Here is a 15,890-nt window from a genome sequence, read left to right as displayed (position 1 = left end):
TTCAGGAGCTCTTGTAAAGCTGCCCTGGTGGTGACGAAATCTCTGAGTACTTGTATGTTCCCAAAGGATTTTATTTTTCCTTCACTTATGAAGCTTAGTTTGGCTGGATAGGAGATTCTGGGTTGAAAGTTCTTTTCTTTAAGGATGTTGAATATTGGCCCCCACTCTCTTCTGGCTTGTAGGGTTTCTGCTGAGAGATCTGCTGTGAGTCTGATGGGCTTCCCTTTGTGGGTAACCCGACCTTTCTCTCTGGCTGCCCTTAGTATTTTCTCCTTCATTTCAACCCTGGTGAATCTGACGATATGTGCCTTGGGGTTACTCTTCTTGACGAATATCTTTGTGGTGTTCTCTGTATTTCCTGGACTTGAATATTGGCCTGCCTTGCTAGGTTGGGGAAGTTTTCCCGGATAATATCCTGAAGAGTATTTTCCAGCTTGGATTCATTCTCTTCGTCGCATTCCGGTACGCCTATCAAACGTAGATTAGGTCTTTTCACATAGTCCCAGATTTCTTGGAGACTTTGTTCATTCCTTTTTACCCTTTTTTCTCCAGTCTTGCCTTCCCGTTTTATTTCATTGAGTTGATGTTCGACCTCTGATATCCTTTCTTCTGCTTGGTCAATTCGGCTGTTGATACTTGTGCATGCTTCACGAAGTTCTCGTGTTGCGTTTTTCAGCTTCATCAATTCACTTATGTTCCTTTCTATTTTGTCCATTCTCGTTAGCATTTCATCAAATCTTTTTTCAAGGTTCTTAGTTTCTTTGCATTTGGTTAGAACATGTTCCTTTAGTTCACAGAAGTTTCTTACTACCCACCTTCTGAAGTCTGATTCTGTCATTTCATCACACTCGTTCTCCATCCAACCTTGTTCCCTTGCTGGTGAGGAGTTGTGATCCCTTTTAGGAGGAGAGGTGCTCTGGTTTCGGGTGTTTTCATCCTTTTTGCGCTGGTTTCTTCCCACCTTTATGGATTTATCCACCTGTTGACCTTGTAGATGCTGGCTTTCAGATTGGGTCTCTGAGTGGACATTCTGTTTGTTGATGATGAGGTTATTTCTGTTTCTTGGTTTTCCTTCTGACAGTCTGGCCCCTCTGTTGTAGGTCTGCTGAGGTCCACTCCAGGCCCTGCTTGCCTGGGGATCACCTGCAGCAGCTGCTGAACAGTAAGGGTTGTTACCAGTTTTCTTCTTCTGCTATCTTTGTCCCAGAAGGATACTTACCAAGTGTCAATCTGATCTCTCTTTTATGAATGGCTCTTTGGATATATAGCGGTCAGGGAGCTGCTTGAGGAGATGGTCTCTTCTTTATAGGAGCTCAAATGCTGAGCTGTGAGCTCTGTTGTGCATTCAGAGCTGCTGGGCAGGTACATTTAGGTCTGCTGCAGCAGAACTCATAAACCGCTTTTTGTTCCCAGGTGCTCTGTCCCAGGGATTTAGGGCTTTATGAGTTTTGGTTATGCTGCTGCCTTCTCTCTTTTTTTTTTTTTTTTCCTTCAGAGCTGCCCTGCCCAGCAAGGAGGCAGCCTAGTCACTGTCTGCCTGTAGAGGCTTTGCTGAGCTGCTCTGGGCTCTGCCCAGCTGCCGAGTGAATTTCCCTGCAGTCCTGTTTATATCGGTGTAGTTAGAACTGCCTCAGCAATGGTGGCCCGCCTCTGTTAGGCGGAGCCTCTCTGCACTGGCGGGTTGCCTTGGCAACGGCAGGCTGCCTCAGCAATGGCGGGTTGCCTTGGCAATGGCGGGCTTCCTCAGCATTGGCTGACTACCTCCCTAGTGGCAGGCTGCCTCGGTAATGGTGGACGCCCCTCCCCCACAGAGCTGGACCGTCCCGGGTTCAGCTGTACTTGCTGTGAAACTCTCAATCCAGAGAGTTTCTGATTGCTGTTCTTTCGTGGGGGTGGGACCAGCTGAGCCTGATCGCCTGGCTCCCTGCCTCAGAGCCTTTTTTTTTTTTTTTAAGTTGGTGTTCCAGTCGCCTGTTGAGGAGGCTCCGCGGTGTGTGTTTTTTCCCGTGCGACAACTCACTGTGCTGGCTTAAACAGCGGCACTGAGATTTGTGGGGCTTTTTTTTTTGCCCTGGAATCTACTGTCCTGGTTCCCTGCTCAGTCCCCTTTTTAAACAGATGAATGGGCGACTTCCCATGGCTCCTATCGCCAGCCAAAAGGGCACCCGGACCGGTGTATTTTGTACGGAGAACTGCTGCTCCGGGGTGCCGACAAAGCAGCCGCGCGGGGCAAAGCAGTGGTGCCGGCCGGCACAGCTGCGCTGGCCGAAACAGCTGTGCTGGCGACCAGTGGAGCTTCTCTGCCTGGGAATTGCCTAGTCTGTGGGCAATAAAAATGTGGCGTCCACTCACCCTCTGCGCTTTCACTGGGAGCTGCAATCCTGAGCTGTTCCTATACAGCCATCTTGGATCGATCCTCCTTTGTCATCTTTTTCAGTGTAATTCTCTGAAGCTCCTAGCTAGAGGAGCCTCAAGGACCAAGACAAGGATATTCTACTTATGATGTGACTTCCCCAAGTCATTAAGTAGTTGCTGTGTTTTGTTACTAAATGTGCTTCCCTTGCTGTCCTCCCTCTCCCTTTTAGAGCCATGGGGCCACACTACCACCACCACAACCAAGAGGCCAGCAGCCACCAGAGCTACAGCAAATCCTCCAGGTAATGTGGCTGCCTTAAGGAGGGCAGTGAGGAAGGGCCCTCTGGAGTTCCCCCTGGGGTAACATTCGAGTAAACTACCTGTAGTTTTAAGCCCCATGTGTGCAGAACCAACCAAGGCATCCATCTGAACCCTGGGTTTAACTTAATAGAGTGCATACGTGGCTGATCACTGTGCCTTCTGTGTTTTTTATGAAAAGTCCTTCCTGGGAAAATTTCAAGAGGAAAATGCATTTGGACTTCTTCCCCTTTTTAGCCAGTTCATTTTCTAAAATCAGGGAAAATGTAATTGTTTAGGTATTATGAAGCCAATCAAGCGTTTTCTTTAGGCAGAGAGAACATTTTGGAATGGCATTTATTTTACAGTGTCATCTTTCAGTAAAGAATTTTGGGACTTGGTTCTTCTTAAGTCTTTCTTGTTGTCACTTGACCCTTTCTTCAGATGGCCATTTTACCATTTAGACATCTTCACTGATATAAAGAAAAACATGACTGTGTGGTTGGGACCCCAGTCATTGCTCCCATCCAGCAACTTGTTACCAGTACTTGGGGGCATGATAATATGTTCTGTGCAGTAGAGAGCTACCTTTCTTCCGAAGAGACAGTGATAATCCACGAGAGTCACTGCTGCTCTATGATTTGCCCTTACTTCACATTTCCACACTCAAAGGGGTGCTTCATGAGCACATGACCTCTCCCTTTTGTTTGTCCCGTTTATGGACTCTGTGTACCTGGCTTTGAATTTTGGGCTAATACCAACAATCAGCGAGCATATTGTTAAAATGTTCCAACTGCTGGCCTAAGCAAAGCATACCTCGGAATATAAATTAATTGAAAAACTGGTGGTATACTGCAAAGTCAGAAAGTAGTAACTTCTATCCTGCAGATATTTTCTTTACCAATGTCTGTACACAGAATCCAATTCCAATATAAGTATCTTTGTCTTAACCCATTGTTTGTACTGATCAGTTGAACCCATGGGTGTTTTGCTTATTTTGGAATCTTATACCCACTTGTTAATCAGTTGGCTATTTCCTTTATGTTTTGGGGCCCACTCAAGGTAATGCATTCGACTTGGCTGATGCTTTGGGTGATCGAGATGATGGCCGCAGGAAACCGGGTACAGGAGGAAGAGGTAAGTCCTTGCTGGTTGAACTACTACACGATTCTGTCTCATTAATCACAACATCCCAAGCCAGAGGCAGCCTGGGCCTGGCAGAGCTGGAGGCACTTCAAGCCATTGGAGAACACTATAACAGTAGTTCTCAAACATTTTTTATCTCAGGACTCCCCAAATCATTGAGCTCTTAAAAGATTTTGTTTATGTGGGTCACGTTCATCAATACTCGTTATCTTAGAATTTAACACTGAAAGACTTTACTAATTAAAATGAACAACACTAAACTCATACATTTAACACAAATAACATTTTTATGAGAAATAACTATGCTTGGCAAGACAAAAACTTGTATTGTGGAGAGCGGTATACATTTTTGCAGATTTCTCTCATGTCTGGCTGGATAGAAGCAGCTGGATTCTCACACACACTTTACTCCATTGTGAGATGTTGTTTTGGTTGAAGTATGTGAAGGAAGTCTGGCCTCACACCCATATGCAGTGAAGAAAGAGAGGAATATTTTCACAGACTCTTCAGATCCTTGTGGATAATCTTCTTGGATAGGGCACCAAAACTTGGCCCCAACAAAAGCGGTTGTTTCTTATGGGTTAAGCATAGTGTAGAGTGTGAAACTCTTATCAGTGAACTTTCCATACTTGGTTCTGTGGGACTCTCTTGTCCTTTTAATGGATCTTTTACCCATTCATAGTTTTGTAACATTGCATGTTGGTCATTTGGAAAATATTAGTGCCTTGAGATTTTTCGAGCTTCCAAGTAATGCCATACATCATTGTGTAAAACAGAAAGTCATATTTGTTAATATCATCACCCTTCATTTGAAAAAAATATGTATTGGGGAAACTGGAAAATCACAATGGTAGAGAAAGATGTTTTTGAAGTTCTAACTTTTCCTTGAAATCTTATCATTGGCAAGAAATACCATGAGTGGTTTTCTTTAAATTAACAGGCTCATTCTTTTATTTTCAAGAAAACATCTGACAGATATTCAGGTTGGCAAACCATAGTTGGCTTAAAAAATCTTTAAATATTTATTAACTACTCTTCAATTCACTTTTTAAAGGAAAAATCTTCTTTGAGAGGAGTGGTTCATACTGCTTAGAATGGAAATAATCACATGAGATGTCTTTTTAATATCAGCTTTTTTGTTTCCATGTGCCACATAAATGCTTGAAATGTACTTCCTGTTTTCTCAGAGAATATTAAAGGCTCATGCTCTAATATAATTAAAAATTTTTCAACTTCCTTGTGTTAGTTTTCAAGTGCTGCTGAACATACTATCATAAACTTAACAGCTTAAAACAATGTTCAGTTATTTTCTAGGTTTCCCTGCACTGCTGAAGTTCAGCTATTTAAGTGTCAAAACTTTTTTGACAACATGACCCTTGATTCTCAACTTTCTCCTTACCTACTTTTTAACAATTAAACTTTCACTTTTAGATAATCATAGATTCATGCGTAGTTATAAGAAATGATAGAGAAGGACCCCTTGTATGCTTCACCCAGTTTCCCCCAATAGCAACATCTTGAAAATTGTACTGTACTATCACAACTATATATTGAAATGCATATGCATTTATTCCAATTTTGTAGTTTTGTTTACACTCATATGTGTGTGTCTTCTTTGCAATTTTATCACGTGTGTAGGTTTGTGTATCTATCATCACAGCTAGACAGAAACAGTGCCATCACCATAAGTATCCCATGATTCCATTTTATAACCATACCCACCTTCGTGCAGTTTCATTTCCCCTTCCCCATCCCTTTCCTAACCCCTGGCAACCATTGATCTGTTTTCCATTTGTAAAATGTTGTCATTTCATGACATTCAATTTTTGGGGAGGCAAAAAAAAATTGTCGTTTCAAAATGTTATGTTAATGTAATTATAAAATAGGCAACCCTTTGGAATTGGCATTTTTCATGTATAATTCAGTTGGCATCCATTCATATTGTTGGGTGTATCAATTGCACAGTCATTCTTATTGCCAAGGAGTATTCCATGGGATGGATGCATCACAGTTTGTTTACTTGATGTATTGAAGTCAATTTTTGGCTACTATGAATATGGCTGCTATAAACTCTCATGTATAGTATTTTTGTGTGAACATAAATTTTTCTTTCTTTATGAGTAAATGCCCAAGAGTGCAATGACCGGATCATATGGTAGTTACATGTTCAGTTTGATAAGAAATGATCAGTTTTCCAGGAAGGTTGTAATGTTTTGCAATTCCTAGTGCATTGTGTGAGTGCCATTTTCTCTGTATCTTCACCAGTATTTGATGTTGTCACTATTTCCATTTTAGCCATTTTAAAAGTGTGGGGTAATATCTTATTGTGCTTTAGTTTGCATTTCTCTGGCTAATGATATTGAACACCTTTTCATGTGTTTGTTTGCCATCTGTATATCCTATTCAGTGGAATGTCTGTTTATGTCTTTGTTCTATTTTCTTTTTTTTTTTTACAGTCCAGAGGTCTTTTGTTTCTTTTTTTTTTTTTTATTGAGACGGAGTTTCGCTCTTGTTACCCAGGCTGGAGTGCAATGGCGCGATCTCGGCTCACCGCAACCTCCGCCTCCTGGGTTCAAGCAATTCTCCTGCCTCAGCCTCTTTAGTAGCTGGGATTACAGACACGTGCCACCATGCCCAGCTCATTTTTTGTATTTTTAGTAGAGACGGGGTTTCACCATGTTGACCAGGATGGTCTCGATCTCCTGACCTCGTGATCCACCCGCCTCGGCCTCCCAAAGTGCTGGGATTACAGGCTTGAGCCACCGCGCCCGGCCGGTCTTTTGTTTCTTTAACACCTATTATGCCATGAATTCATAGGGAAGAGGGTCCAGCAGCTCAGGCCCCTTCCCATTGGTTCTCACAAAGTGCGCTTCTCTGGGTGGAGTGGGCTAATGCTTCAGTTGAACCCAGGTACCTTTCTCTTTTGCTTCTTTCTTTTTCTGATCATTTTCCGTCATGTGTTTCAAGAAGCTGTCTCAGCTCTTTAGAGTACTTAATGTGTTCAATACACATATTAATTGTCTTGGCAAGAATTTTGTCCTTGTTTGCGACAATGCTAACAGCATGCTGGGTAACATTGTAGACACTTTCAGTTTTGCCATGGTAACATTTGTGGGGCATTCCTTTTTGAACAGTACCCATTCCCTTGATGTTTACCATATCACCTTTCTTATAGATTCTCATGTACTTGGCCAAAGGAACAACTCGATGTTTTGTAAAAGGACTACAGAACATACATAGGGTGCCTCTCCTCTTTCCCTTTGTGTTCATCATTTTGGCGAATTACTGGAAGTTGGTGGTTCTGGCCAAAAGGCCATTTTCTAATCTGCTTTTTGTTTTTCTTACCATTGAATTCAAGAATTCCTTAAATATTGCAGACATTTGTCCTTAGTCAGATATATGGTTTACAAATATTTTCTTCTATTCTGTAGCTTGTCTTTTCATCCTCTTAACAGAGTCTTTTGCAGAAGTTTTAAATTTTGATGATGTCCGGTTTGTCAGTTTTTCCTTTTATTGATTATACTTTTCTTCCCCAAGACAGAGTCTCACTCTGTTGCCCAGGCTGCAGTCCAGTGGCATGATCATGGTTCACTACAGCCTTGACCTCCTGGGCTCAAGTGATCCTCCCACCTCAGCTCCTGAGTAGCTGGGACTACAGTCACGCACCACCACACCTGGCTAATTTTTGTATATTTTGCAGAGATAGGGACTCGCTATGTTGCCTAGGCTGTTCTTGAACTCTGGGCTCAAGCCATCTACCCACCTTAGCCTCCCAAAGTGCTAGGATTACAGGCATGAGGTGCTGCACTCAGCCTGGATCATCCTTTTGACACCAAGTCTAAGAACTCTTTGCCTATAACTAGGTTTTATAGATTTTCTGCTATTTTTTTTTTTCTGAAAGTTCACTTGCTTGCCTGTGAATGTCTGATTTTTCTAGGACCATTTGTTAAAATAATCTATCTGCCCATTGAATTGCTTTCAAGCCTTAAAAAATTAATTTGGAATATAACTGTTTTTGTTGCACTTGGTATCTTTATATTTTGTTGAGGATTTTCACATCTGTGTTGCTAACAGAAATAGGTTTGTAGTTTTTCTTGTGATGTCTTTGTCTGGTTTTGATATCAGTGCACTACTGATCTCACTGGATTATTTATGTACTGTTGTCTCTTATTTTCTGGAAGAGTTATTGAAGAATTGCTGTTAATTATTTAAATACTTTATAGAATTTATCAGTGAAGGCATATGACTCAGCTTTTCTTTTTGGAAAGTTTTTTATATTATTCTACTATAGGTCTATTCCGGTTTTCTATTTCCTTTTTTAAATTTTTATTATTATTTTTTGACGCTCTACACCTTCAGAGAAATCTTCTCTAGTAATAAACTGTAGAAATGACCCTGGAAAGTAGAGTCTTAAGTCTCTTTTATTGCAGTCACTTTCTTGGGTGTGAAGTGGTGTCTTATTGTGGTTTTGTTGTGCATTTTCCTAATGCTAATGAAATCAAGCATCTTTTCATGTGCTTTATTGAATATAGCTTATGTCTTTTGGAGGAATGTCTATTCAAATCCTTTGTCCATTTTAAATTGGGTTATTGTGTTTTTATTGATGAGTTTCAGTTTTATTTTTATTTTGTTTTATTTAATGTAATAGAGACAGAGTCTCACCATGTTGCCCAGGCTGATACCAAACTCCTAGACTCAGATGATCCTCCTACCTCGGCCTCCCAAAGTGTTGGAATAACTGTCATGAGCCACCACTCCTGGCCAGATTTTCTATTTCTTCTTGGTTCAGCTTCAGTAGTTTGTATCTTTCTAGGAGTTTGTCCATTTCATCTAGGCTATCCAATTTATTGGCATACTTTTGTCAATGATATTCCCTTTCATTTCTCATTTCAGTAATGAGTCCTCTCTTTTTGTCAGTTTTGCTAAAGATTTGTCAATTTTGATGATCTTTTCAAAAACCATCTTTTGTTTTTATAGACTTTATTGTTCTGTTATTTATTTCATTTGTTTCTACTTTCATATTTTTTCTTCATTCTCATCTTTTTTTCTTCCTTTCTTCTGTTTGCTCTGTGTTTGGTTTCCATTTTCTGGTTTCTAAGGTGAAAGGTTAGGCTATTGATTACAAATCTTTCTTCTTTTTTAATATAGGCCTTTACTGTAGTAAATTTGCTTCTAAACATGACTGTTGCTGTATCTCATAAGTTTTGGTGGATTGTGTTTTTGTTTACATTCTTCTCAAAGTATCTTTAAAATTTCCCTTCTGATTTCTTATTCAATCTATTGGTTATTTTGGAGTGTGTTGTTTAGTTTCCACATATTTGTGAATTTCCCTAATTCATTTCTGTCATTGATTTCCAGTTATGAATGGAGAGCATACTTTGTTTGATTTTAATCCTTTTAAATCCATTAAGGCTTGTTTTGCAGCATATCAGAAGGTCTATCCAGGAGAATGTTCCCAGTGCATTTGAGAGGAATGCAAATTCTGCCATTGTTGGGTGGAATGTTCTCTATATGTTACTTCGATTTTGATGGTTATCGTGTTGGTCAGTTGTACATCTTTGCTGAATTTTTTGTCCACTAATCCAATTAATTGATGGCAATAGGGTATTGAATTTTCCCAAAGATAATTATGGATTTGTTTGTTTCTCCCTTTGGCTCTATCAACTTACATTTCATGTATTTTGAGTCTCTGTTTTTTGATACATTCAAATTTGGAATCATTATGTCTTCCTCTTCCTAGTGGATTGATTCTTTTATCATGTGTTATGTTACTCTTTTTGTCTAATATTTTCCTGGCTATGACATCTCATTTATCTGATATTAATAATCACTCCCACTTTCTATTTTTTTGATTAATGTTCAAATGCACATTTGGACATCAAAATTGGAAAGTTGTTGTTTAAGGTTAAGTAACATCAATGAACTTTCCCTATTCATTTCTACTGAACCCTATTGGTTTATTTTACCTTATAAATTGATCTTTTGTCCATTCAGAATTTTATAACATCCTGTGCAGGTTGTTGGGAAAATGTTGATGCCCTGAGTGAGTTGTGTTGTTTCTTTTTTTTTTGAGACAATGTTTCGCTCTTGTTACCCAGGCTGGAGTGCAATGGTGTGATCTCAGCTCACTGCAACCTCCGCCTCTTGGGTTCAGGCAATTCTCCTGCCTCAGCCTCCTGAGTAGGTGGGATTACAGGCACGTGCCACCATGCCCAGCTAATTTTTTGTATTTTTAGTAGAGACGGGGTTTCACCATGTTGACCAGGATGGTCTTGATCTCTTGACCTTGTGATCCACCCGCCTCGGCCTCCCAAAGTGCTAGGATTACAGGCGTGAGCCATCGGAGTTGTGTTGTTTCTAAATGATGACCCTTTTCCTTATCTAATACTCAAAACTCATGTTTGTTAATATCACCACCAGTCTCATGGTTGAGCTCTAATAAAATTATTTTTCTGCCTTTGATATTTATTTTGTATTGCTTTATAACATGTTACCATAAATTTAGTAAGTTAAAATAGTATTCATTCACTCTCATAATTTCCCTGGTTCAGGAGTATGGGTCCTCTGCTCAGTGTCTTCTACGAGGTTGCAATTCAGATGTCATCTGGGGCTAGGGTCTTGTCTGAATTTTGATGTTATATTACTTCATATTGCTTTTGTAATGAATTACCACAAACTTGGTTGCTTAAACAACACAAACTTGTTATTTTATAATCATTGAGGTTAGAAATCCAAAATTGGGTCTTCCTGGGCTGAAATCAACATGCTAACAGGGCTACATTCCTTTTGGAGACTCTGGAGGAGAATCTATTTCCTTGCCTTTCCAGCTTATAGGGGCCACCTACATTTCTTGGCTTGTGGTTACTGCCTTCATCTTCAAAGTCAGCAGTGGGGCATCTCTCTGTGACGCTTACCTTTGCTTACCAAATCTGTCTCTGACGCTTACCTTTGTTTCCATCGTCGTGTCTCCTTCTCTGACTGTCTTGCTCTTTCTTTCCCTTATAAGGACCCATGATTTTGCTGGCCTCACCTGGATAATTCAGGATAATCATAGAGCTTGTGGCTGCTTCCTTCTTTATGGTTGGCAAGAGTGAGAATTTCTGCTGCCTGTAGTGTCATCTCAGGAAAGGTGTAAAACCCCTCTTTTCAAGGCTCTACCTGGTTATGTTAGAATCACCCAGAATAGTCTCCCTTTTGAGTAATTCAAAGTCCCACCAAATGGCCATCTTAAGTACATCTGCAAAATCTCTTTACTCCTGCTATGTCATAATCTGATCACGGCAGTGATATCCAGCCTATTCTTGGGTCCCTCCCGTGCTCATGAGTGAGGATTATACAGAGTACATACATTGGGGGTGGGAATTTTGACAGCCATCTTAGAATTCTGTCTACCATGTTTATCTAGGACATGCTTAAGTGAAATTGGCATTCTCTTTCAACTGCCATTGTATAGTGGTGAAGAATCTGATGACTTATAGTACCATTTGGTGCCACCCATGCTAAGGGCCAGCAGGTTTACTCACTGTTGCTTTTGTACCACAGTGCAAGTGCCAACCCCATAAAAGCGTGATTATAAAAATAGTTATGACTCTGTGGAGCCCAGGGGTCCTTGAAACACTCTTTGAGAACAACCATTTGTGGAGATGACCTTACACAGTCATGTGGCATCAGTATGTTTTCATTTGGGTCAGTGATCTCTTCAATATCAATGTACAGTAAGCAGGTATTGTGGTGCTGCAGCAGGCAGAAAGGTTACTTTAGTTGTCTTTTGTTGTATCAAGCTATACCTTTTCAGTTTTACTTCTGTAGAAAGTAATATAAATTAATTCAACCTTTTGAGAGGGAAGTTTAGTAAAATCTTTGAATGAGCAGTTCTACTTCAAAGCATTTTCCCTCTAGGTATACGTATGCATGTGTGCAGAGGTACATTTGAAATGCTGTTTGTGACTTTCTTGTGTTTTGTACCAGCCAAAAATTAAACACCCTTAAATCCCACTGGTGAAATATACAAATTCTAAACCATTCATACTCTGAAGCCATTACAAAAAATAAGGTAGAGCTCTGGAACTGACATGAAAAAGTCAAGTCACAGAACAAGATGTATGTAGTATGAATCAATTTCTATCAAATATAAGTGGATGTGAGCACACACACACAGGCCTGCAGGCAGATCTGAAAAGGTACAGAGCAGCCCCCTCTTGGGATAGATTTGAGGCTGGCTTTTTTTCTTACAATTCTATACCATTGGATATTTTTAATATTGAGGGTGTGTTTCCTTTATAATAAAATTAAACTTTAAAAATTAAAGTGATCTTTACTAATGAGGAATAACTCTAGATGAGAACTGGAGAAGCCTTTCCCCTCATTGTTCAGAAGAGAGGGACTTGTCCAAGGTCGTGCTGCAAGCCAGCAGCATGACTGGCCTGAAGTGCAGGGATACTGGCTTTACCTTGGGCACCTTTTCTTCTGTAGCATGTTGCCATGAGAAGTGGCTGCATAGAGAAGATACTGATGACCCCAAAGGCAAGTTTAGGGTCAGATGGTGTACCTTGGCCACAGAAACCCTGGAAAAAGCCTCTATTCATCAGCAGGTTATTAACCTGTTCCAAACACTTGTTGGAATACCTGAAAATCAAAAGTACAAGCTTTGACGTGTACCTACTGGTCTGTTTAGCAGCTCTCCTACTGAAAGGAAGATTAGATCTAAAAATCTAGAAAGCGGAAAAAGGGACTTGTCTTTAAGACGTAAGCATGGTGCAATAACAGAAAAGTTGTAACCTCAGGGCCCCAGGAAAGGTAGTATTATGTATACGCATGTCAAAGTGACAGAACTGTATTATTTGCTCTGTAAAGATTTGCTACTGCTCTGTAAAGATTTGCTATCTGGAAGGTTATCAGTGTTACACAAATCACTGGGCATAGGAAGGAACAAGCTCTAGTTATCTGGAAAATTGCCTGTATACCATCTCATTCCTAGATGTTCTTATCCAGTGCCTTTTTTTTTTTTTTTTTTTTTTTGAGACAGAGTTTCGCTCTTGTTGCCCAGGCTGGAGTACGATGGTGCAGTCTTGGCTCACAGCAACCTCTCCTCCTAGGTTCAAGCAATTCTCCTGCCCCAGCCTCCCAAGTATCTGGGATTACAGGCTCCCACCACCACGCCTGGCTAATTTTTGTGTTTTTAGTGGAGACGGGGTTTCATCATGTTGGCCAGGCTGGTCTTGAACTCCTGACCTCAGGTGATCCGTCCACCTCAGCCTCCCAAAGTTCTGGGATTACAGGCTTGAGCCACCATGCCTGGCCTTCCACTGCCATTTTTCCAAAGACAGATCTACATGATTTGTTCTTTAGTTTTTAGTGTCAATAATAGATATTCCTGAGTCCCTGCAGACCGGCTATTTACATGTCAGACCTTTTTTTGTATCAGAAATTACTTTGATAAGCCTGGGCAACATAGCAAGACCCCGTCTCTACAAAAGATGAAAAACTTAGCTGGGCCTAGTGGTGCATGCCTGTAGTCCCAGCTGCTCAGCAAGCTGAGATGGGAGAATCACTTGAGCCTGGGAACTCTACACTGTAGTGAGCTATGCTCATGCCACTGCACTGCAGCCTGGGTAACAGAGTGAAACCCAGTCTCAGGAAACACAAAATTACCTTGATGCTCAAATCATAGTCATTTGACTTTTAATTTTGAGGTAATTGTAAATTGACATGAAGTTGTAAGAAATAATAGAGATCTCATGCATCTTATACCCAGTTTTTCCCAGTAGTAACATCCTGCAAAACTAGTGTAAGATTACAACCAAGATATTGACATTGATGTAGTCTAGTGATCCTATTCAAATTTCCTCAGTTTTACTTATGCTGAGTATGTGTGTGTTTGCTTCTATGCAGCTTTATCACTTCTGTGTGTATGTGTATCTACCATGACAATCTAGACAGAACTATTGCATCACCACAAAGATCCCTCTTGTTGCCCTTTTATAAACACAGACACCCCCTCTTGCCATCCACTCCTTGCCTGTCTCTAACCCCTGACAACCATTAATCTGTTCTCCATCAGTAGCATTTCGCAATTTTAAAAATGGAATGATATGGTATGTACTGTTTGGGGACTGGCTTTTTTCACTCAATGTAATTCCCTTGAGATTTATCTGAGTCATCACATATATCAATAATTTGTTACATTTCCTTGCTGAACAGTATTTCATGGTGTGGATGTACCATAGTTTGTTTAACCATTCACTTTTTGAAGGTCATCTGGCTTGCTTCAAAAACAGAAGGTTATCTCTTTTTGACTATTATAAGCATTTATAGACAGATTTTTATGTGAATATGAGTCTTCATTTCTGTGGGGTTAATGCTAAGTTGTGTGAGTGCTAGGTTGTATAGTGGTTATAGGTTTAGTTTGTTAAGACATTACCAACATATTTTTGTGGTAACAACATTCAAGATCTCTCTTGGCAATTTTTGAGTGTATAATATATTATCATTAGCCATAGTCATCCTGCTCTATAATAAATCTCCAGACTTATTCTATCTAAGTGAAACTTTGCACCCTTTGACCAGCATCTCCCTATTCCCTACCCCAGCTCCTGGCCACCAACATTCTGATCTATGCTTCTATGAGTTCAGTTTCTTTTTTTTCTAATGTTCTTTGAGTTAGTTGTAAAGCTAGATTGTTTATTTAAGATCTTTGTTTTTTGTTTAGGTTGGCATTTATTGCTATAAAGCTCTCTCTCAGGACTGCTTTTGCCGCATCTCACAAGTTTTGGTATGTTGTGTTTCTATTTTTATTTGTCTCAAGAATTTTTTTGATTTTCCTTTTGATTTCTTCTCTGAACCGTTGGTTGTTCAGGAGAATGTTTAATTTCCACACATCTGTGAATTTTCCAATTTTCTGTTAACTTCTAGTTTTGTATTATCTTCGGTGGAAAAGACACTTGATATGATTTCAATCTTGTTAAATTTACTAAGACCTTTTCTGTGACTTAACATGTGACCTGTCCTGGAGAATGTTCCATGTGTGCTTGAAAAGAATGTGCTCTGCTGCTGTTGGATAGCATGTTCTATATATGTCTGTGAGGTACATTTGGTCTAAGCGTTGTCCTGGCCCACTGTTTCCTACTGATATTTCTGTCTGGATAACCTGGCAGAAAAATGGGATCTTTTCGTCTTCTTAACCAGGTCTTTTACAGAGGAAATGTTTTAATTTTCACAAGGTCCAATTTGTCAATTTTTCTTTTTATGGAAAGTGGTTTTGTTATCAATAGTATGAACTCTTTACCAAGCTCAGTCCCAAATATTTTTCCCTATATTTTCTTTTGAAGTTTTATAACTTCATATTTAAGTAAAGATAATCATCCATTTTGAGTTCATTTTTAATAAGGTATGAGGATTAAGTTGAAGTTCTTTATTTTTACCTATAGATGTCCAGTTACCCCAGCACCATTTCTTCAAAAGACTATGCTTTATCAAATTGCTTTTGTACCTTTATCAAGAATCACTTGAGTGTATTTGGGGTCTCTTTGAGCTCTTCATTCTGTTCAGTTGATTTATGTGTCATAGCTCTGACACTGTCCTGATTACTGTAACTGTAAATTCAGCTTTAAAATTGGTTAGAGTGATTTGTTCCACATTTTTCTGCTTTGTCAAGTTCTTTTAAGGCTCTCCTAGGGCCTGTGCCTTTCCATTTAATTTTAGATTGTTTGGTTTTGCCTAGTCTGGAAAAAAACTTACTTGGATTATAATGGGACGTGTGTTAAACATATAGATCCATTTTGGGAGAGTTGACATTTTTACTTTGTGGAGTCTTCTAATCCATGAATACAGCATGTCTCTCAACTGATTTATGTCTTCCTTGATGTCTTTTCTTTAGAACACTGTAATTTTTTATTTTCTTTTTTTTTGAGATTGGGTCTCGCTCTGCTGCCCAGGCTGGAGTGAGGTGGTGTGATCTTGGCTCACTGCAGCCTCCACCTCCCCAGCTCAAGCAAGATTCTCCCACCTCAGCCTCCCAAGTAGCTGGGACTATAGGCATATACTACCACACCGGGCTAATTTTTGTATTTTTAGTAAAGATGGGGTTTCATCAT

At 39.9% G+C, this 15,890-nt stretch overlaps 1 protein-coding gene and 1 pseudogene across 5 annotated transcripts in view; one reads left to right on the top strand and one right to left on the bottom strand.

Moving 5' to 3' along the window:
* The window catches only part of CD99L2 (CD99 molecule like 2), a 135,253-nt gene that overhangs the window by 84,355 nt on the left and 35,008 nt on the right, over nt 1-15,890 (top strand). For all 5 annotated transcript variants that reach the window (XM_032264104.1, XM_032264102.1, XM_032264103.1 and 2 more), the window contains exons 3-4: nt 2,586-2,657; nt 3,715-3,789. In XM_032264104.1, the coding sequence (XP_032119995.1) occupies nt 2,586-2,657; nt 3,715-3,789 (147 nt within the window). The remainder of the gene's footprint in view (nt 1-2,585; nt 2,658-3,714; nt 3,790-15,890) is intronic.
* On the bottom strand, nt 8,127-8,210 carry LOC116540609 (annotated as a pseudogene).

Source organism: Sapajus apella, unplaced genomic scaffold (genome assembly GCF_009761245.1).
Source record: "Sapajus apella isolate SASKATOON/1434 unplaced genomic scaffold, GSC_monkey_1.0 scaffold142, whole genome shotgun sequence".
NCBI lineage: Eukaryota > Metazoa > Chordata > Mammalia > Primates > Cebidae > Sapajus > Sapajus apella.
The sequence above is the reverse complement of the archived record's forward strand: the minus strand, read 5'-3'. Positions and strand labels throughout refer to the sequence as shown.